The sequence below is a fragment of the Macaca mulatta genome, chromosome 1 (assembly GCF_049350105.2).
Source record: "Macaca mulatta isolate MMU2019108-1 chromosome 1, T2T-MMU8v2.0, whole genome shotgun sequence".
Classification (NCBI taxonomy): domain Eukaryota; kingdom Metazoa; phylum Chordata; class Mammalia; order Primates; family Cercopithecidae; genus Macaca; species Macaca mulatta.
The window spans coordinates 234,705,385-234,726,205 of NC_133406.1; the positions used below are offsets into that span (position 1 = coordinate 234,705,385).

The 20,821-nt window shown below is 55.0% G+C and overlaps 1 protein-coding gene and 2 long non-coding RNA genes across 48 annotated transcripts in view; 1 reads left to right on the forward strand and 2 right to left on the reverse strand.

Moving 5' to 3' along the window:
* KCNAB2 (potassium voltage-gated channel subfamily A regulatory beta subunit 2) overlaps nt 1-20,821 on the reverse strand; it is a 108,558-nt gene that overhangs the window by 7,057 nt on the left and 80,680 nt on the right. For 25 of the 45 annotated variants that reach the window (XM_015140505.3, XM_077977685.1, XM_077977675.1 and 22 more), the window contains 6 exons: nt 12,238-12,317; nt 9,227-9,271; nt 7,048-7,092; nt 5,545-5,588; nt 4,110-4,196; nt 119-204 (listed from right to left, as the gene is read on the reverse strand). In XM_015140505.3, the coding sequence (XP_014995991.1) occupies nt 119-204; nt 4,110-4,196; nt 5,545-5,588; nt 7,048-7,092; nt 9,227-9,271; nt 12,238-12,317 (387 nt within the window). Of the gene's footprint in view, nt 1-118; nt 311-3,283; nt 3,329-4,109; nt 4,197-5,506; nt 5,589-7,047; nt 7,093-9,226; nt 9,272-12,237; nt 12,343-20,821 lie in introns of all 45 variants that reach the window. The other 20 variants (XM_077977796.1, XM_077977646.1, XM_077977812.1 and 17 more) reach the window with 4 other exon arrangements.
* LOC144336803 (uncharacterized) lies at nt 9,670-14,911 on the forward strand. The gene is made up of 2 exons (XR_013409122.1): nt 9,670-9,720; nt 13,589-14,911. It is a non-coding gene; the product is annotated as an uncharacterized LOC144336803 (long non-coding RNA).
* On the reverse strand, nt 15,167-20,162 carry LOC144336781 (uncharacterized). Of its 2 annotated transcripts, none has more exons than XR_013409102.1 (2): nt 20,021-20,162; nt 15,167-19,668 (listed from the first exon to the last, which is right to left on the reverse strand). It is a non-coding gene; the product is annotated as an uncharacterized LOC144336781 (long non-coding RNA). The 2 variants fall into 2 exon arrangements; XR_013409103.1 differs by having other exon boundaries at nt 15,167-19,684; nt 20,021-20,159.

Genomic DNA, 20,821 nt, shown 5'->3' on the forward strand with positions numbered 1-20,821 from the left:
CAGGCATCGGTGCAGTTGGGACCAAAGGCACAGACCCCGCCAGAGCCTTGGGGTCTCCATATGCAGCCTGTGCCGGGAGCCTGTGCCTGGACACACACACGCCTCGCAGCCGCCATACCATGATCTCCATGGAGCTCCAGCGTGACGTGCCCCAGTACATGGCCATCCCCTGGTTGATGACGTGGGTCATGGCGCGGACCGTCTCTGTCGTGAGAGAAGGGGAAACCGCAGGTGGGGGGCGGCCGGGGCTCAGGGCCAGCCTCGGGACAGTCTGTGTATACAGGCGGGACGCTGGGAGGAGGGACAGGGGCTGCGAAGATGTCTTGCAAGCAGTGTACTTCCTGGCTCCGAAGTTGGGGGTGGGAGGGGTTTTTTGGGATGAGAGAGAAAAGTGAACCACAATCCTAGAAGATTGTGAAAACAATTTCCCCGACTGGTTACAGGCCTATGGAAATGCTGAAAAATGGGTTATGGATGGACCGTGATGTTTCTATGGCAGATTAGAGGGGACATCAAAGAATGTGGCTCTGGCTCCGGACTCTAGAACTGGGGGTTCTCTGGTCTGGGGAAGATTCGAGGGCCCCGATCACTCAGGAAGGACCAGGTGAATGCATGAAAGTTACAGTCAGATTGGCGGCAGGAGGGACACGTGTTTTTGCATTTCTGGTCTCCTACTTCGGGCTATTCCAAAGTCTCATTGGAACAGAGAGTGGGCTGGATAAGGAGATGTGGCAGGACCTGGGACACTGTATGGTCCCAGAGAATAGGGCTTCGGGGCTGAGCTCATGTTTCCTCTCATGTCCAGGAGACTGAGAAGGAGACCATGTGAGACCTTGTGAGACCATGGCCCAGGTTCTCAAACCAGCCCAGCACCAGGCCAGAGTCCCAGCCCGCCTGTTCCCCGGCAAGGGGTGGTCCCAGGGCCACAGGGGTCTGGGTGCTGCTCCTGTAAGGGGCCCAGGCCTGGAGTAGGACAGTTCTGAGGCTCCACAAGCCCTGGGAACGACCTGAATCATGGATGGCAGAGACTCCTAAGGCCTGAGGACGAAATCGCAGAGACTCCACGCTGGCCTTCTAAAGAAGAGAGGAAGGACCCTCACCCCAGTGACAGCGGATTCTTCCCAGTATTCAAAAATGTTTTTGAGACATAACCATCTGCCAGTCGTAGCTCCCTCTCAGCCTCATGGGGATGTTGTGATGTTAAAAACAGAACTTGGCCTCAAAATTTCAAATTTCAGAAGCCTCTTAGCTTTGCCGGGCGAGGGACTATGGCGCTAGGCTTCTCACGGGTCGGATACAGTGCTTGCAAGTTCGACCGCCAAAGGCAGTGTGGGAGTGAGTGGGAGTGCAAGTGTTTCTAAACACAGCAACGACGTTGACCCTGGAAAAGCCCCGGCTCTCCCTAAGTGCCTGCTTGTCCTTTGCCCATGTTGCGTGGAAGCTGAGGTCCTGAAAATGCTGGGAGTGGGCCCGTCGGGAAGGAAGGAAGGATGGAACGTGCTGGGTTTGTTCTGCAGGCTCCACCTCGGAATGGCAACGAGGCCACAAAGTGGCAGCGCTGGCTTCCCATCCCCTTCTGTTTTGGGGGTCGCTCCCTGAGCACCCCTTTATTGAGGTCCACCCTGAGCAGAACCTGGGGCCTCCTGAAGGCTAGAGCTGAGGCCACTGGAGTTTCTGGAGCGGTGGTCTTGGCAGACTCACCCAGGACCCCTGGCAAACCACCCTTGGCTTCGGCGCTTGCAGGCCCAGCCCTGCTCTCTGCTTCCTTCCAAGGTCAGAGGTTGTGGCTCCTGGGAATCCTCTCCGTCCCCTCCTGGGGGTGAGATCTGGGAGGGAGTCTGAACTCTCCGGGCCACCTCCCTGGGCCACCTGCTTTAACTGCCAACACCGACAGACCCGCAGGAAGTGCCTGGTTGGGAAAGTTTCAGGAGAACCCAGAGGGTCCCAGGAGAATCTCTGACTACATCCTACCCAGGTCCGGGTCCTGGCCTGGCCGGCCTTGTGGTTTTTTAGAAACACTCTCGGGGCACCTGTGAACATGCAGCATCAGTACCCGGTTCTTTTCAGCCAAGGCTTAGGTCCACATGCTAGACATTGCTAGACAGACGGAAGCCAAGGCCCCCACGGCCAGCCCTGTTCCCTCGCTCTCCCTTCCTGGCAGCTGTCTCAGGTCCCCAAGGTCCCAGCCAGTGAAACTGCAGGCTGCCCTGCAGCGCCCCTTCCATGCAACGATGGGGAGATGGGGCTGACGGGGCAGGAGTCTCTGGCTGTCCTGAGGCAAAGACCCCTGGGCTCCCTGGAGGATCTGGGCAGAAGCAGGCTGGACAGGGCGCCCACGCGAGGGAGCACCCTGCACTTGTGCCCAAGCGTGGTATCAGTGGCCCCAGACCCAGGGACAATTAGGGGACAACTGTCCTTCACCTCCATATTTAATGCGGTTGAACAGAAGTAGGAGGACTGAATCCTTCTAGCTGCTGCCAAAACCCACAGCATCTCCTGCCGCATCACAAACAATACATGGGGGGTCAGGTGGCAGCACCAGTTGGCAGACGGGGGCCCGGGCCCAGGGAGACCAACGCCTGCCCTTGGGGTAGGTTCCTGGGGCCCTTAGCTGTGGGGAGGGCAGAGAGACCATGCGTGGCCAGAGGCCGCCCCCTGGTTTCAGCTCCTGTGGTTATTCTTTCAGGAGGAAAATGACTCCATGTTGATGGAGAGGTTTGGCCTCCTGGTGAGAGGGGACACGCAGCCAGCATGCTGTCCGAGGAGCAGCGTGCTGTGGACAGGGCAGCGTGCCAAGCCAGGTGATCTCTGCCTCCAGGAGACACAGGAGCTTAGCAAACACAAACTCTGGAGGAGCTAAGACTCGGTGGAGGGCTGTGTGTTCTGGGGTCCCTGACGGCTTTGTTCCTTGTGGAAACCTGGTCTTCCCCAACTCTTCCCATGGCACCATCCAGGGTCAAGGCTCCAGGGGGGATCACAGCATCAGATCAACAGGACCCCCGGCCGCCGCAGAGCTCAGCAGTGCAAGCCCAGGGGTGGGGGCCATGCACGGGAGGAAGGAGGAACGAGGGGACGGGGGGCGGAGGGCTGGGGGCGAGGGGCTCCAACACCACTTTGCTTTTCCTTCACTTGCAAGGTGTTCTCATAGGGCGCTCTTTCCCCTCTTTATGCATTTTATGGAGAAGTTTGTCACGGGGTGAAAGAATCATGTAAATAAAAATACTGTCTCATAAAATGCAGCTTGGACGCAGAAGTCAATAGTCAGGCTGGGGGCACTGTGTACCTTCTATGATGAATGTCCTTGACTTGGAGGAACTAAATGGGTCCCCTGGTGATAAAAGAAAGATTTAAAGAGACCAGAGTTGATAGCTGGGAGCACTGAGAGGAGTGGCACGACGAAGGCACAGCGGGGAGGCACAAATCACCGCGCAGAACACGCGTTTAGTTAAAAAGGAAAAAATATAACAACACACGCACGTGCGTGCTGTGTATGAACAAATAAACAAAAAACACTGGAACACAACTTAATTTTCAAGTCCCTGAAGCAGCAAAGCACACGTGGAAAGACACCTGTAGCAGGAGGACGGGCGAGCGGAGGGGCTGAGATCTCAGGAGTAGAAAGAATAAAAAACGCCAAAGTAACCAAAACCGATTTTCAAAGTGCTGAACGTTTCTTCTCCTCTATGTAGTAATTTATTCCCCAGAGCACAAAAGACCCCCCAAGCTTCCCAATGGATCGTGATTGGAGAGAACACCACAGTCGGAGTCCCCACACTGCAGCTTCACTTAGCTGCAAAACAGCCGCAGCGGGGAGGGGACAGTTCCGCTGTGGCTCTGACTGGGAGGGCAGATCGGCCTGGGTCCAAAGCGAGGACAGGGACTCAGCCTGGAGGTGCCGGGTGCACTTGGCTGGGGGTCGGCAGCCAGAGGCTGAGCTCACCCCTACTGAGGGGAGGCCTGCCCCCTTGTCCCCCACCCTGGACCTGGCCTCCTCTCACGGCTCACCCGGGTGCCCAGCAGGACCCATGCTGGTGGTCTCTACAACCTCAGATTCAGACCCTTCGGACACCACCCAGGCCTGACCGGTGGCGCTGCCGCAGACCACTTACCTTCCATCGGGGTGTTGGGGTCCGGACGGTTGGCAAACACCACGTCCACATACTCCAGCTGCAGTCGCTCCAGAGAAGCTTTCAGACCTGGGGGAGGACCGGGTGGGGGCGTCACTGCTGTGGCTGCATCTCCACAGGCACCTGGGCCTGTCCATGCCCGGCTCGGGGAACAAGAGACGGCTAAGAGGCCCCTGGCATCTGGAAGCTTCCGGAAGCTGATGGAGGTCGTGAAATGCTACGGCAGAGGTGGGGGCACATCCCACAGGGAGTGGGGGGAGTCTCCCCTTCAGGAGGACGTCGGGGGACCACAGGCCACATGTCCTTGACTAAATGAAGGGGAAGCGCCTCCTCCCCCAGACAACATGCCCTCCTCTGAGGTCAGTCTGTGTTACAACAGGGGGATCACGATATCCATCACATGTGGAGGGAGGGTTACACTGGCTGCCCATCCCATCAAAAGCAATACTGTCTGTGGCCAGGCATGGTGGCCCATGCCTGTAATCCCAGCACTCTGGGGGGCCAAGGTGGGTGGATCACTTGAGGTCAGGAGTCCAAGACCAGCCTGACCAACATAGTGAAACCCTGTCTCTACTAAAAATACAAAAAAAAAAAAAATTAACCAGGCATGGTGGCGGGCACCTGTAATCCCAGGTATTCAGGAGGCTGAGACAGGAGAATCGCTTGAACCCAGGAGGCGGAGGTTGCAGTGAGCCAAGATCGTGTCACTGCACTCCAGCCTGGGCGACAAGAGCAAAACTCCATCTCAAAAACAAAAACAAAAACAATGGCAATAGTGTCTAAAACGCCCAAGCCACCCGCTCGTGCTTAGAGCAGCTCAGGACACACAGCTGGCAGAGTGAAACACTGGGTTGGAGTGGGCAGGACGGGGAGCAGGTGGCTGGCCCCCTAGGTGATTTTCAATGGAATGATCTATTACCTTGAAGAAAATGAACACAGATAGGGAAGGCATGAAGACAATAAAAATACAGCAAGAGCCAGACAGCCCGGTGCCTTGCTCCGGTGCCCGCGAATGCTGAGCCCCGGGCTGTGTGGCATGCACCTTCTCCTGGGCGCTGTGGGCATCCCAGCCACCCTCGCCGGGTGCACTCTTACTGTCCCTATTGCACAGATACTGTGGCAGAGGCGTGGGGCAGGGTGCTCCCCCACTCAGCCCGTGCGGGGCCGAACCCGGATTGAAACCCAGGCTGGTCTGTGGTCTGTGGTCTGTGCTCAGCCACCGGGCGCCCTTGTTCCCTGCAGGGTCCCCCTGTGCTGCCCGGGTGGAAGGAGAGGGTCAGGCCAGAGCACCGGGTGCCCCGGGATGGGGCCCTTGGTTGGGTAACTTGGGGGGTCAGGCTCTGTGCTGCTTTCACTTTGGCCTCCGAGGACAATCCCACAGGTGTGGGGGCCCTGAGGTGCCTGAGTGCGTCCTCACCTTCGATTATGTGCTTCCTGGACAGGCCCCGCTCCGTCTCCGCCCTGGAAAACAGGCCGACCATGTGTGATGTTGCCAGCGGTTTCGGCACCCTGGCCCCTCCCAGGAAACGTTTATGATGCAATGTTAGGCGCAAAAACGGGGTCAGCAAATGCCGTGTGGGGTCGGATTCCACTTTGGGGGTAGGTACCCGAGGCTGCAGGGCTGAACTCCCAGAGGCCCGCGGCAGGCCTGGTCACAGGGCTCAGAGGGGAGGCGGGTGGCAGCAGGGGAAAGGCAGCTTTTGGTTTTCAACCTAACCCGTGTGTTTGATTTGGACTTTTTATTTTTATTTTTTAAATTAAGAACAAATCAGGCTGGGCACAGTGGCTCATGCCTGTAATCCCAGCACTTTGGGAGGCTAAGGCAGGAGGATCACTTGAGTCCAGGAGTTCAAGACCAGCCTGGGCAACATAGTGAGACCCCATATCTTATAAAAGGACAAATTAAGGCCAGGCGTGGTGGCTCACACCTGCAATCCTAGTGCTTTGGGAAACTGAGGTGGGCAGATTACTTGAGCTTAGGAGTTTGAGACCAGCCTGGACAACATGATGAAACCCTATCTCTACAAAATATATATATATACAAAAATTGCTGGGCATGGTGGCATGTGCCCGTAGAGCCAGCTACTTGAGGCAGGAGAGTCACTTGAACCAGGAGGCTGAGGCTGCAGTGAGCTGGGACTACGCCACTGTACTCCAGCCTAGGTGACAAAGTGAGACCCTGTCTCAAAAAAAAAAAAAAAAAAAGAAGAAAGAAAAAGGACAAATTAGTCAGGTATGGTGGCCAACATGCCTGTAGGCTGAGGTGGGAAGAGCGCTCAAGCCCAGGAGTTTGAAGCTACAGTAAGCCGTGATCGTGCCACTGCATTCCAACCTGGACGACAAAGCGAGACCCTGTCTCAAAAAAATACATAAAAATAAATAAAAAATAAAAGAAAGAAAAAATGAATCATAGTCATAATTCCTATGAGCCCAAGTGTGTCCAGCCCACAAACTACGGAGCTAGACACTTGGAGACCTGCACGGGTGACGACAGGCAGCCCAGGGAATTTGGAGTGGTTTGGGGGTTTGGGCAGTTCACAGATTTTCTGTGTTTTCCATAATTTTTATGACGTTACCATAGTGACCAGGAAAAAATAATCCATGTAAGTAAAAAGAAAAGTTAAGCGAGGTTTTTGTAAAAGGCAAACTCAGCCACAGCTACTTTTCTGGATTTGACGTCCGTTAACAGGGACGGGCACCAGGCATAGCTGGTGGCTGCAGAATGTCAGCTCTGCCCCTGCTGGGGACGGGAAGTGGCACTGGGCTGGGGCCTGACCAGGACAGACCCCGACCACTCTCCTTTCTGAAGCAGGACTGTCCTCCCCCCACCCCGGAAGCCTTCTAGGTCAGGGGTCTCTAGGGACTGTGGGACCGTGGCTGCTGGGCCAGGGCTGGAAGCATCGCCAGCTGTTGCACCTACTTTCCGCCCCAGAAGATCTTGGTGGTGATGACGAGGCTGGACCGCCTGCGGGAAAGAAGAGAACGAAGAGGTGTGATAGGGCCCGGCCCCTGGGGGGTCCTTCATTCACGACATCCTCATCTCTCACACAGAGGTCCTGAAAGCCCTCCCGCCTGGGAGCCCGGGGCATGAAATGGGCACTTCCCCATCATTTGATGTGTACCACGTGCCAAGCCTGGATGCGTGGGCTCCTCATGGAGCCAGGAGGCAGCCACCGAGGCAGTAACTGTGAGTCAGGCAGTGGGAGTTGGACAGTGGGGGACCCAGTGTGACCGGAGCCCGGAGGAGATGCCTTCCGCCCAGGATGTGGGAAGGGGGCCTGGCTCAGGGAATACGAGGGGTGCATGGATTTGGTCCAGGTAGAGGAAGCAGCAAGAGCCAAGGTGTGGGCCAAGGGGCAGGGGTGGGCTCTGGGGGGATCTGGCAGGAGTTGAGGATGGAAAGATGAGGGTGGAAGGCAGCCAGGGAAGCTCTCTGCAACATTCCCTACAGAATGTGATGCCTGTTGCAGAAAATCTGCGTGGGACCGCCCGGTCAGGGTAACTTGGGAGGCACCTAGGGAGGGAGGGGAGGTATAGGGAGCCCAAGTGTGGCCAGGCCAATGGGATTCTGGGTTTGAGTAGCTGAGGCAGAGAACCTTGAGGATTTGGGCTTGAGCAGCGCAAAGGGAAGTAATTCGTTCTTCTGCTCTAAGTCCACAGGAGACAAATGCCCATACAAGTGGCTTTGTCCTGGTGGGATGGGGGATAATGATGGCCCCTCCCGGCCACATTTGACCTTGACCCCTCCCAGAGGAGGGAATACTCCCCACCCAGGGGGTGACAATGACCTCCTGGTTCCCCATGGCTGAGCTGCTTTCCCACCCGGGTCCTGGGCTGCTCAGGGAAGCAGCTCAGAAGGCTGGAGCAGGAGGCCTCCTTTGCCCCCGAAGCATCGGCCACAGAGCTCTGGCAGGGGCAGCGTCACCTCCAGGAAGAGAGACCACCCCACACCACCTCCATGCGCGTTTGCCAAAGACATGATCAGGGGATTTGCTAATATGTGCAATTTTCTTTAATTACAGGGTGAGGAGGAATTTCTTTTGGGATTAGAGTTGCCAAAAAACAAATTTGATGGGGCAAGAGGAAGGGGTGTTAGGAATCCATGGGGGAGGGGGTGGGGGCTTCTCAACAAATGACACTGGGATTCTGAGCGGCACTGGGAGGGGAGGGAGGAGGGAGCCCAACTTTATAACTGCTTCTCATGTTTCTGAAAATAAAGAAACATTTATTAAGAAACAGGGCCCTGGGGCTTGTCAGCACCTTCAGATAAAGCTGTGTCCAGGGGTCTGGGGAGCCCCAACATGTAGGCAAGTGCTCAGCCCGACTGGTCCCAAGGTGGGTGAGGACCTTGGCCTGGGAAAGGCCCACAGGCTCCTGGGAGAGAAGGGTGGATGGCCCCCGATCTGTGACCTTTGGGCCCCATCACACCCAGGGACCGCTCCCCAGTCTATGCTGGAGGGGACCACTTCCCAGGCGAGTGTGACACGTCCTGCCCTGAGCTGGGTGGTGGGTAATTTACAGACTTGGGGCCACTGACCCTCAGGATAGCCCTGCCGGGAAGGTCCCCTACACACACCCTTACAGATGGGAACAGCGAGCTCCGGAGAGGTTGAGACGCCGCGAAGGTCCCGTGGACAAGGTGCAGGGTGGGATCCAACCCCGGGGCCCCCAGACTCTCTGAGCCACTCCCGTCTCTGGCCCCCTGGCTTCCCTGACCCTAAGTGCTCCAGCCAAAGAGGTGAAAGGGCTTTGCACCCCCATCTGTAGCAGCACCCCTCTGCTGTACCCAGGCCCGTTCTCACGCCGAGCTCTTTTTGGCCTGACACTGCGAGCAGGGACCCTAGTGCTCTGGGTCTCTGTGGGTGAGTTGGGACAGGCGGAGTGGGCACGCTAGGGTGGGTCAGCCTCCCTTCAACTTTTTTCTCAAGCGGAGTCACCTCCTCCTCTTGGAGAACTGAATTTTCCTCTCCACTTCCCAGCAAGAAAAATGTGAAGACTTGCAGGCCTTATAACACTGCACAATGGGCTGATGAGGCTGACCCTGGGATAGTTCGCCCACACCCACCCCAGGGAGAGACCGCAGAGAGCAGGGTCCTTACCTCCATCCTTTCTTCTTAATGATGTTTCCCAGTACCACTTCAGCCCTGCAAAACAAGACACCGAGATCTCATCACGGCCAAACAGAAAAATCAAACCCAGACCCACTGTGGCCACTGGCCACTTGGTTCCCTCTGTGAAAATGCCACTGGGGCCAGAGAGCCAGGCTGTTAACACCCGCCTTGGCTCAGTAGCTCATTCCAGAGAGAGAGGGCTGGCCCGAGGGGGCGGGAGCAGCTGTGTTACTGCTCCCCACTAGGATGGCTGTGGCATGTTCCCCTGCAGACGCATGTCTAAGCAGTGGCGGCCCCAGCTCTCACAGAGAAGGAAGGAGCTGCTGTCGAGCTTGGCAAGGCCAGCATCCCATTTCTTAGTCAGCTGAAAATTCACAAGGGAAAATGCCTGGCAACATTAGGTGGGCAAAATTTCCACACAAGTATCTTGCTTTTTTTTTTTTTTTGAGAGAGTCTTGCTCTGTCACCCAAGCTGGAGTGCAGTGGCGAGATCTCGGCTCTCTGCAACCTCTGTCTCTTGGGTTCAAGACATTCTCCTGCCTCAGCCTCCCGAGTAGCTGGGACTATAGGCACACGCCACCACGTCCAGCTAATTTTTGTATTTTTAGTAGAGATGGGGTCTCACCATGTTGGCCAGGCTGGTCTCGAACTCCTGACCTTGAGTGATCCACCCACCTTGGCCTCCCAAAGCGCTGGGACTACAGGCATGAGCCACCGTGCCCGGCCAAGTATCTTTTTTTAAAGGTAAATTATTCATCAAGTACATCTTCTGTTTTGAGAGACAATCAACATGTACTCAGGGTCAAGGGCTGGATTTCCAGCAGATGTGCATGCTTGTGTATGTGTGTGTGTGTACATGGGTGCACGTGTGTGGGTGCATGTGTCCCTCTCATTTCCTGCGTTGAACGGCAGAGAGTCAGATGCTGGGCAGACCACTGTCTGTCCTATTTGGCATCACTCCGGGTCCTGCACCAAACTCAGGCCAGCTGGGGGCATGGGCGGCCATTGTAGCCTCGCCTGGCACTGCAGCACTGGATTAACTTTGAAGAACTTTCTGCTTGTAGCAAAATGTTTCTGAGCAAAACAACAGACGGAGAATGATCCGTACTCTGTGCTACATTCCAATTATAAAAGCGCCTGAGTCATCCACTCAGAAATAATGGGCTCTGATTTGCAAGCTGTTTAGCATGCGCTCTGAATGCTCCTCATTTATGGTCAAGACGCACAGAAAATTCACTCAGCCCTAGGCCTCTTCCTTTTATTCCTTGGTCCCTGATTTGTCGAACGAAGGATCAGGAAAGGAGGAGGAAGAGAGAAAAGCTGGCAGTGATCCCGGGGGCAGAGGAGCAGCAGACAGTGAGTTACCTAAGCCTGTGGCTTGTGGCTCTGGCTGTGAATCTGGTAGGACTCACACCTGTTCGCGGGACACAGAAATCCTGTAGCTCTCCGAGAAGTATGCAAATTAGTGTCAGAAGAAGCAGGAGGCCTCGGGAAGATAAGGGTTTGGCCTCCTGCGAGCTGCCTCTCGGCCTCCCCCGAACTCCCCAAAGCAGTTTCTTCCTGCCTATCCCTGGCATGCAGCGCCCAGGTCCTCTGTGAGGGCACTGATGGGCGTCCACCGGAGGCTCAGCTCTGAGCTGGACTGAGGGACCGCAGTGGCTGGCCCAGGAGCAGAGGGGCAGGGGATCCCACAGAAATGGCGACCCGAGGGGAAGCTGCTCCCTGACTCCCCGGCCTTCCGGCAAGTGGCTTCTGAGAGGCCCGTGGCTGCTGGAGACCCAGTGAACTTGCCCAGCTCACCAGCTCTGGGTGTCCAGTTAAACAGGGGAACATGGAAACTGCGAGTGACAGAGGACGGAGTGTGGCTGCTGTGACATGGGGTGTGCCCGGCCCCATCCATGGGGCTGCAGAGTTGCCTCCCACACGTTCTTCTGGGCAACAAAACCCAGGCCAAAGCAGGCAGCGAAGAGGTGGGGGCTTGGGACACGAGGTGCCTCTTGGCTTGGCATCTGCACTGGGCTTTTTGACCTCAGATCCCTCTGCTGGGCTTATCTGTCTGGAAAGCGGTTCACTTTGATGGGAAGCTGCTGCCAGTCTGGAGGGGGCGGGAGGGGGCTGTGCCATCAGGAGGGCCAAAAGGGCTGCAGATGGGGGCTGGAGGCAGTTTGAGGGCCCAGCGGCAGCACCCAGGGCTGTGTGCTCCCCAGGCTCTGGGTGGGAACTTGAGTAGGGCTCAGTTGGGTTCCCTGCTGTCGGGTGCTCTGGGCCCCACTGCAGTTGCAGGTAACCCACTAGGGCCCACAAAACAGCTGCGGGCCAAGCAGCTACGGTGCACAGCAGCCCAGGCCTGCAGCCTGCCCGGACGACAGGAACTTGGCTGGCCCCAGGCAGGAGGGGGGCAGAAGGAGGATGAAGAGAGGGCCAACAAATGATTTCACAAACAAAAGCTGACTTCTGGAAACCCAATGCAGGAGAGTGGATGATTTGATTACAGCCAGTCTTTAAAACTGAAGCCAACAGCCTGGCTGAAGAGGGCGGAGCTTTTACATAATTGAGCAGGAAAGTTCACTGCCAAGATGGGAAGTGCTCCCCACAGCACTCGGCCGGAGCCTGCCCTCCCTAGCTCTGAGGCCCCGCAGGCCCTGCAGCCCTAATTGCACTAGTGAGACATGAAATGTCAAAATGTCAGGCACATCAAGAGAGCCCAGGACAGCAGCTTAATCGTGCCTCTCACCCAGCACAGCATCTTTGGCACCGGAGGGACTGTGGTCCCCCTGGTGACTCCATGGGGAGTTTAGCAAGTGACCAGCGTCCAAGTGTTCTGCAATTCCAGCCCCGTGGAAATAATACCTCCTAAAGCCATTCAGAGTTTAAAAATGAAAGCAGGGCGCAAGGTGCATTTGTGAGCACTCTCGGGAATGTGAGTGGCAGGAATCCCTGCAGCTCCGGCTCTGCCCAGGCATTCTGCACCACTTTTTCCCACGCGAAAAGACACATACTTGCCGGCTGCGTAGACTTCTGCTGTATCGAAGAGGTTGATGCCATTATCATAGGCCAAGGTCATGAGCTGCTCTGCCATCTGAAACGAGAAAACCAGCACTGTCCTGCCAGCCAGGAGTGGGGCTCAAAGGCTCTTGAGCACCACCCTCTTGGCCTGGGAGGCCTCCCTGTGTCTAGGCCCTGCCTCCCGGGGCTCGACAGGCTCCCCTGTGGGCTCTCTACTTGCCCTCTCCTGCCACAGGCCAGGGATGGAGGCAGCTGTCAGTAACAAACCCACTGAGAAGAATAAAGAAGGCAAAAGGAAAGAAGAAACTGCCGAGGACTGTGAATTTCTTGAGAGCAGGGACCCCATCAGGTGGGGTCATCACAGGGCTTAGCACCTGTACTGGGTTGAACAGTATCCCCACAGAATTCATCTCCACTTAGAAGCTTACAGGTGACCTCATTTGGGAATAGGGCCTTCTTGAATGTAATTAGCGAAGATGAGGTTGTACTGTGTTAGGGTGGCTCCTAAACCCCATGTGACTGGTGATTTACAAGAAGAGAAAATGCAGACACAGAAGTCCATGAGACTATGAAGGCAGAGACCGGAGTGACACGTCTACAAGCCAAGGACTGTGGGCAACCCCCAGGAGCTGGAAGAGGCATGGGGCGGACCCTCCCCCAGAGCCTTTGCAGGGAACCTGGCCCTGCCGACACCTTGGTATCCCACCTCTGGCCTCCAGAAGGTGACAGAATATGGGTCTGTTGTTTCAGTTCCCCAGGTTTGTTACTTTGTTACAGCAGTCCTAGGAAACCAAGGCAGTCCCCAGCAGGGGCTCTGTGGAAGTTGCTGGGATGAGTCCATGTCCTTAAAGCCAGGGCTGGGTATTCAGTTGTATCTCACTGAATCTTTCCCAGCACCTGCACATGAGGACTGAATTGTTATTTTTGTAGATAGAGCAACTGACGCCCCACAGCTGGTGCATGGCGGGCGACATCCATTCCAGCCTCTTGGCCAGTGTTTCTCCAATGGCACATGTTCCCGGCCCCGAGCGACACTGCTGTAGTGGTGGCTGCCTCGTGGGCAAGATCGATGAATGCCCGCTCGAGCTAAACGGGCCGCCGTCCGTCAGACTTTGCTCCGTGGCTGCTATCAGGATGCGACTGTGCTCCATGAGCAAAGAACTGGTCATGAGGTGGGACTCATGGAGCCAGGGGAGCCCCTCTGCAAGTGACAGCTCCCTCCAAGAGGCCGGAGAGACAGGTGCCCCTGAGCTGGTGGCCCTCGGACAGGGCTGCTTCCCTCTGAGTGTCACACTTCCCCGGGTGCAGCTCAGAGCACCGGGCCTCTCTGGCAGCAAGCTGGAGTGTGGGTGAATAATTCTTAATACGCTCAAACACCGTAGCACAGAAAACCCGCCAGGGGCAGCTTCACAGGGCTGCGTCTCTCCTTTCTGAGCTCAGAAGCCCTCGTGGCCAGGAGGTGTGGAGAGTGAGGACAGTGTCCTGTGAGGATTGCGGGGTAGCCACCACAGGGGGGCACCCATGGGAGAAGGCCCATGCCCAAATGCTGCACGTGGGAAGGTGGGCCTGGTGCTAGAGATCTGCCAACTTCTCAGGGGAAGCCAGAAAGGCCGCATGTTTGTGGGTGGGGGGTGTATGGAAATCTGGCCGGCAGCCTGGCGACGTTGGCAGTCATCCCCAAACATCTCAGACACTGAAATGCACGCAGCCAAAGCTGAGCCCCGGTGAGTTAGCGGCTGTGATTTGAGTCAGGAAGCCCAGGGGTGGAGGCCGTCGGTTTTCAGGACCCACCTGCTGGGGCTCCATTGCTGTCTTCCTGCTGCAGCTCAACTGCCCTGAGGTATCAAATGCATCCACTGCCAGAGGGATCTGCTTCTGCCCCTCCAGCCTCCTCCTCTCGGATGCAGCCACTGAGGGAGCGCCCAGGAATCTGTCCCCACCTCTAGCACTTTGCTTCCCAGCACCAGGGCTCCAGCAGGGACAGAGGGGCGGCTTGTTCACCTGCTCACTGCTTCCTCCTCGTCTTCCTCCTGACTCTTCCCGGATGCCTCCCACAACCAGGCCCAGGAGGAGAGAGCCCAGGAGGGCACGGTGCGCCGGGCTCCGACGGGGCTAAGCCTGTGGTTAGGGCACTCGCGCTCCTGCCAGGGCTTCTCAGAGGAGGGGACCCAGGGCTCCGTTTTCCATTTTTGTATTTCAGACACGTGTATTTTCTTCTCCCCCATCTTTCTTCCAGGAGGGCTGGTACACTACCCATGTGTTTCTGCACTTTGATTTTTTCACTCACAATACGTCCTAGAAACCAATCCACATCTGCTCATGAAGATCCCTTTCATTCTTTTTGTTTAATTAAAACATTACTGCATTTATCAAAGAGAATTTTTAAAGTTGTGGTAAAATACATATAATGAAATTTACTATTTTAACCCTTTTCAAGCGTAGTTCAGTGCCAGTAAGTACATTCGCATAGTTGTGTAACCATCACCACCATCCATCTCCCTGTCATGTTCCTAAACTGAAACTCTGTACCCATTGAACAGTAACTCCCCGTCCCTGCTCCCTGCCCCCAGTCCCAGCACCCACCAATCTCTGGTATTTATGAATTTAACTACTCTAGGAACCTTAGACAAATGCAGTCACACCCTCTGTCCTTTTTGTGGCTTGTTTCAATGAGCGTAATGTCCTCAAGGTTCAACATTCATCCAAGGGGTGGCACGTGTCCAGAATGTCCAAGACTGGGTGTTTTTTTTTTTTTTTTTTTTTTTTTTTTTTGGAGATGGAGTCTCATTTTGTTGCCCAGGCTGGAGTGCAGTGGCATGATCCTGGCTCACTGCAACCTTTGCCTCCTGGGTTCAAAAGATTCTCCTACTTCAGTCTCCCGAGTAGCTGGGACTACAGGCGCACGCCACCAAGCCCGGCTAATTTTTGTATTTTTAGTAGAGACAAGGTTTCACCATGTTGGCCAGGCTGGTCTCGAACTCCTGACCTTAAGTGATCTGCCCGCCTCAGCCTCCCAAAGTGTGCCAGACAAAGACTGGGTTTTGAAGGGTGTTTAGGAGTTTGTCAGGCAGGCAAGGGGAGAGTGGGTCGGGGAGGGCACTCCAGGCCCTGGGGCTGGTGTGGGCCAGGGAGGCAGCCCTCAGCAGCATCAGCTCCTCTGAGGTCTCACTCACCCGCGCTCAGGTCAAACCCCGGGGAGCCCTCCTTGACTAATCCTTCCATCACTGGAGCATGAAGTTCAGCCACTGCTGTGGCTTCCCAGCAAATTAGTCCAGAATCCGACCCCTCTCCCCACCTCCACTGTGCCCACCCTGCTCTGAGCCTCCAGCGGCTCTTGGCTGGTTTCTCACAATAGCCTCCTAGCTCTCTGCTTCCATCTTCTCTCTCTGCACCTGCCCCAGGCAAAGCGTGGACCGTAGGCCAGCATCAGCATGAGATCAGAAATGCGGCCTCCCAGGCTCCATGACAGCCCTGCCACATCGGGATGTGCCTTCTAAGTGCATCGGATCGTGCACACGCTGAACTTCGAGACACCCTCATGACTGGCTATTCCCAGTGCAGCAGCCAGGGCGAGCCTTGGCAGACCTTTTAAATCAGGTCAAATTTCCTCCATGCAAAAGCCCTCCAGGGGCTTCCATCTCACAGAGGGTCAAAGCCAAAGTCCCCACCAGATCTGCACCCTGACCCCCGACTCTATCCCCTGAACCCCCTTCTCCCCAACACTTGACCTTAGGGCTTGGCCTTGGTTGTCCCCTCGGCCCCCGGAAGGCTCTTTCTCTGGACCACCATGTGGCTTCCTTGTTCGCTTCTGCTTCCCGACTGCCCTGTCGTCAGGACCCCCGCCCCCCTGCCCTCCTTTTTCTACTTTCTTCTCTGCAGTCAACTAAATAATGGTTCTCCAAAGGTATCAGGTCCCTGGAACCTGGGAATGTGACCTTAGGTAGAGACGGGGACTTTGCAGATGGGATTAACGTGAGTACTCTGCGATGGGGAGAATGTCCTGGCTTAGCTGAGTGGGCCCTCAGTGCCATCACAGGTGACCGTATGAGGACGAGACAGATGGAGACTTGACAGACAGAAGAGAAGGAGGGAGAGTGTCCACAGGGTCAGAGACTGGAGGATGTGGGCACAAGTCAAGGACGGCCAGCAGCGCCGGACGCTGAAGAGGCCTGGAAGGGTCCTAGCCTGGAGAAGGGAGCCTGGCCTGGCTGACTCCTGGACTTAGGCCAGGAAGGGTACTGGCCTGGAGAAGGGCGCCCGGCCTGGCTGACTCCTGGACTTAGGTTTAGGGCTACGGAGTTTGGATCTCTGGCCCCCAGGGCCGTGAGAGAATACGTTGCTGCTGTTTTCAGCCGCGCATTGGTGGCTATTTGTTACACCAGCCACAGGCAGCGCACACCCTCTCCACAGCACGTTTGACCACTGGAGAAAGCGTCCTCTCTAGAAAGAGAGTGACTGGGAAGAGGCTGGGAGCAGGCAGGACGCTGGTGATAAGCAGGGGCTCCGCAAGCCTGAGGCGGGGACCTGGCTGCTCCTGGCTCTGCTCTGCCCACCGGGGGCCTCCCACTCCTGCTCACAGACGAGAACAAAGGGCTCGGCGCTCTCCACGCCAGAGCACAGTGGCCCTGGGCACGCCTGGTTCCCGCCGGGGAGGAAAGCCCGACCAATCACAGAAACCTGTGGTCATCACAGACCTCCGAGGGCGTGCAGATAGCTGGATCAGCAGGGTCCGACACTAACCTCACCTGTCCCTCAGCAAAAACGAAGCCACCACACAATTCCAGCTGCATCCAGGGTGGCACCTGGGACTGGGAGGGACTCACGGCATTGTGGGGCTGTGCTTTCTCACTGTTTTATGTATTTATGTTTTTATGGCTATGATTTTGCTGTAATTTTTCTTCCAGGTTTTTCTGCCCTTTCCCTAGAAAACTGAAGCTCTACTCCACAGACTGCTGTCTACGCTGCTGCTGTCTACACTGGCTGCGTTTTCCATTTGCTGTCACGGGCCTTTCCCATGCCGTCCTTCAAAACATAAGTGTTTTTTTTTTTTTTCCCCGAGATAGAGTCTCGCTCTGTCATTCAGGCCGGAGTGCAGTAGCACGATCTCAGCTCACCGCAATCTCTGCCTCCCAGATTCAAGCGATTCTCCTCAGCCTCCTGAGTAGCTGGGATTACAGGTGCCTGCCACCACGCCTGGCTAATTTTTTTGTATTTTTAGTAGAGATGGGGTTTCACCCTATTGGCCAGGCTGGTCTCGAACTCCTAACCTTGTGATCCTCCCGCCTCGACCTCCCAAAGTGCTGGGATTACATGCATGAGCCACCGCCCCCAGACCTAAAACATGACTTCTAAAGACCTCCGCTCTGTGGCCGCATCCTGGTTCATTTTATGGAGCCTTTATTTTGTGACTTTTTGTTCCTTCCAGTATCTGGGTCCCAGTTACTGAAGTCGGAAGGAAGCTCAGGAGACATACAGGCCACCTCCCTGTTACCCCCATCTGGGGGAACAAGGAATCTGCCCCTACCCCAGAACGGTCACCCCACAGCCGAGCTCTGGCCACAAGCGTTGAGGCAAAGAGCACCAGGTGGAATGCCCCGTGGCCAGCGGCCAGGTGAGACCCCTGCACCTGTTTACGGCCAGAGGCTCAGCTTCCCTGAACTGGTAATAGCACCTGCCTCCCTGGTTTGATGGAGGATTAGGTGAGATAATAGGTGTAAGGTTCTCAGCCACTACTTCTATTAAATTTTTATTGTTTGGCTTATCTTGAACACATGCTTCTAATGGGGAGTGTGAGGCCACAGAAAGGGCACCTAACAACAGGAGGGCTGGAGACCTGAAACCACCGTGGTGGTGGCTCCGACAGGCGTCATGTCATCTTAGGGTCCCTAGTGTGGTCTGATCCCTTCATGGGCTCCTGGGAGCACTGGCTGAGAATGTGATGGTGTCCTACAAACTGTGGACTCTGCCCTGTGCCATGTGAGGGTGGCTGTCATTCCTGCCTTACCAGATGGTTTGTTCCATCCCTGGGCAAGCTTTCATTTGGTCCCTGGCATGGCATAGAACTGGCTGAGCTGCTGTTCACACAACAACCCTGCAGATACTGCAGGGCACAGCTGCTGCGGCCCATACAACAGGGGACGTCAAGCCTTTTCTGTAAAGGCCCACATAGTAAATTCTTCAGGCACTGTGAGCCACAGAGTCTCTGTTGCAATTACTTAGCTCTGCCCTTGTGGAGTGAAAGCAGCCACTATGTGTAAATGATGGGCGTGGCTATGTCCCAATAAAACTTTATTTATACAAATAGCCTGCAGAGTTCATAGACAGGAAGTAGATTAGAGGTGACCAGGGGATGGGAAGTTATTGTCTAAAGGTGCAGAGCTCCTGTTTGGGGTGATGAAATATTTTGGAAACAGATATTGGTAAGGGTGGCACAGTATGTGAATGTACTTAATGCCACTGAACTGTACACTTAAAAATGGCTAAAAAGGCAAATTTTATGTTTCATATATGTAATAAAAAACTGAAAAACAAAAAAAGCAGTCCAGGACGGTCCTTGCTTCCCTGCTGGCTTGGACTGAGCCACAGACCTGAAGTGCACAAATCCTCTTCATCTGAACCACAGCCAGGTGGGCCCCCTGTTCTAGACGTATCGATTTCTTTTTTGACACTAACTGTAGGATTAATACAAAAATTTGTCTTGCTCCTTTGCTAAGCCATTTTCACCTGCCACAACCATTCAGAACCCCGTCTCTGCCATCTATTTTATTCTCTGTCCTTCCAGCTTGGTGTCATCTAGAAATGACCTCCAATATCTTCACACGTGTCCATCACTGCGTTCCTGATGGAGACACTGCAGAGGTCTGGGCCAGCGGGGCTGCCACTGGGCCATTCATTAATGCTCGGAGGGGGGCCTGGTTTGCTGGTGAAAACGTCATCTCGTTGGATAGGTCTAGTCTGTCTGCTTGTTTATATCTTTCTTACAAGGACATCACAGGCCACCCAGCTAATATTGTTTGGAAATGAAGTTATGCCCTTCTACAGAATTCTCCCATCCTGCTTTAGAAATCACATCGAAAGGGAAACGAGGCCGAGTCAGGCAAGGCTGATTCAGATGGAACCATATGGGCCCCCGGGCTCATATGAACCAATCTGGTGGGCTAAGGTAAGGCAATTCCTTTTGCCTTAATAACTCCAGACTTCACCCTGAGATAGCGCCTATCCAGCAACTTCAAAGCAAGGGGAAAATCATCCTATAACCAGCTACTGTCTTTTTTTTTTTTTTTTTTTTTTTTTTTTAGACAGAGTCTTACTTTGTGGCCTAGGCTGGAGTGCAGTGATATGATCTCAGCTCACTGCAACCTCCCCCTTCTGGGTTCAAGCAGTTCTCCTGCCTTAGCCTCTTGAGTAGCTGGGATTACAGGCACCTGCCACCACACCCAGCTAATTTTTGTATTTTTAGTAGACATGGGGTTTCACCATGTTTGCCAGGCTGGTCTCGAACTCCTGACCTCAGGTGATCCGCCCGCCCCAGCCTTCCAAAGTGCTGGGATTACAGGTGTGAATCAACGCACCTGACCAGCTACTGTCTTAAAGATAAAAGTGGGCCGGGCGCGGTGGCTGAAGCCTGTAATCCCAGCACTTTGGGAGGCCAAGACGGGCGGATCACGAGGTCAGGAGATCGAGACCATCCTGGCTAACATGGTGAAACCCCGTCTCTACTAAAAAAATACAAAAAACTAGCCAGGCGTGGTGGCGGGCGCCTGTAGTCCCCGCTACTTGGGAGGCTGAGGCAGGAGAATGGCGTAAACCCGGGAGGCAGAGCTTGCAGTGAGCTGAGATCCAGCCACTGCACTCCAGCCTGGGCGACAGAGCGAGACTCCGTCTCAAAAAAAAAAAAAAAAAAAAAAAAAAAAAAAAGATAAAAGTGACCCCAAACACAAACTATATGCATTTAAATTTTCATAGAAGCAAAGCTTTCCCTTGGAAATCTAAGCAATCACAGCTAACAAGGTCTCGCATCAATTCGCCGATCAATTTTTGAATGCAACCTTTCTAGTACTAAGTAGGACAAACGCGAAAATTGCTTCTTGTGCAGATGCCCAGAGCTGTCTGAGCAAATGCCACCGCTCTCATTTCTGAGATGCTGCCTCACTGTCCAGAAGCATGTCTGGGCGTGTGCTGTCCCTGCCCTTCTGAGAGACCCAGAGGTGCTGGCAGCATACAAGCTGGCTTTTCCTTAGTGTTTACTTTCTTGTTCCAATTGTGGGGACATGAGCCCCAGCAAATACATCGGAGGTGGGGTTCTGTTCGGGGTCCCTGACTTCCCGCAACAAAATACATCTGACTGCGATCCACACGGTTCGCGGCAGCTGGGAAATGGACGGTAGATGCTGGGTGAAATGCAGATCTCGGGTTCCTCAGCTTGCAGCAAGCACTGCAGGGGCTGCATTCCACATGACCTCAACAGATAGTTACTGGAGTCTCCATGGCATGTGGGCAGCTAGGATCTGCATCCAGCTTCAGAATTTGGGAAGCATGTGCACCCTGAACTCTCCTCGTTAACTGTGGAATGGGGGT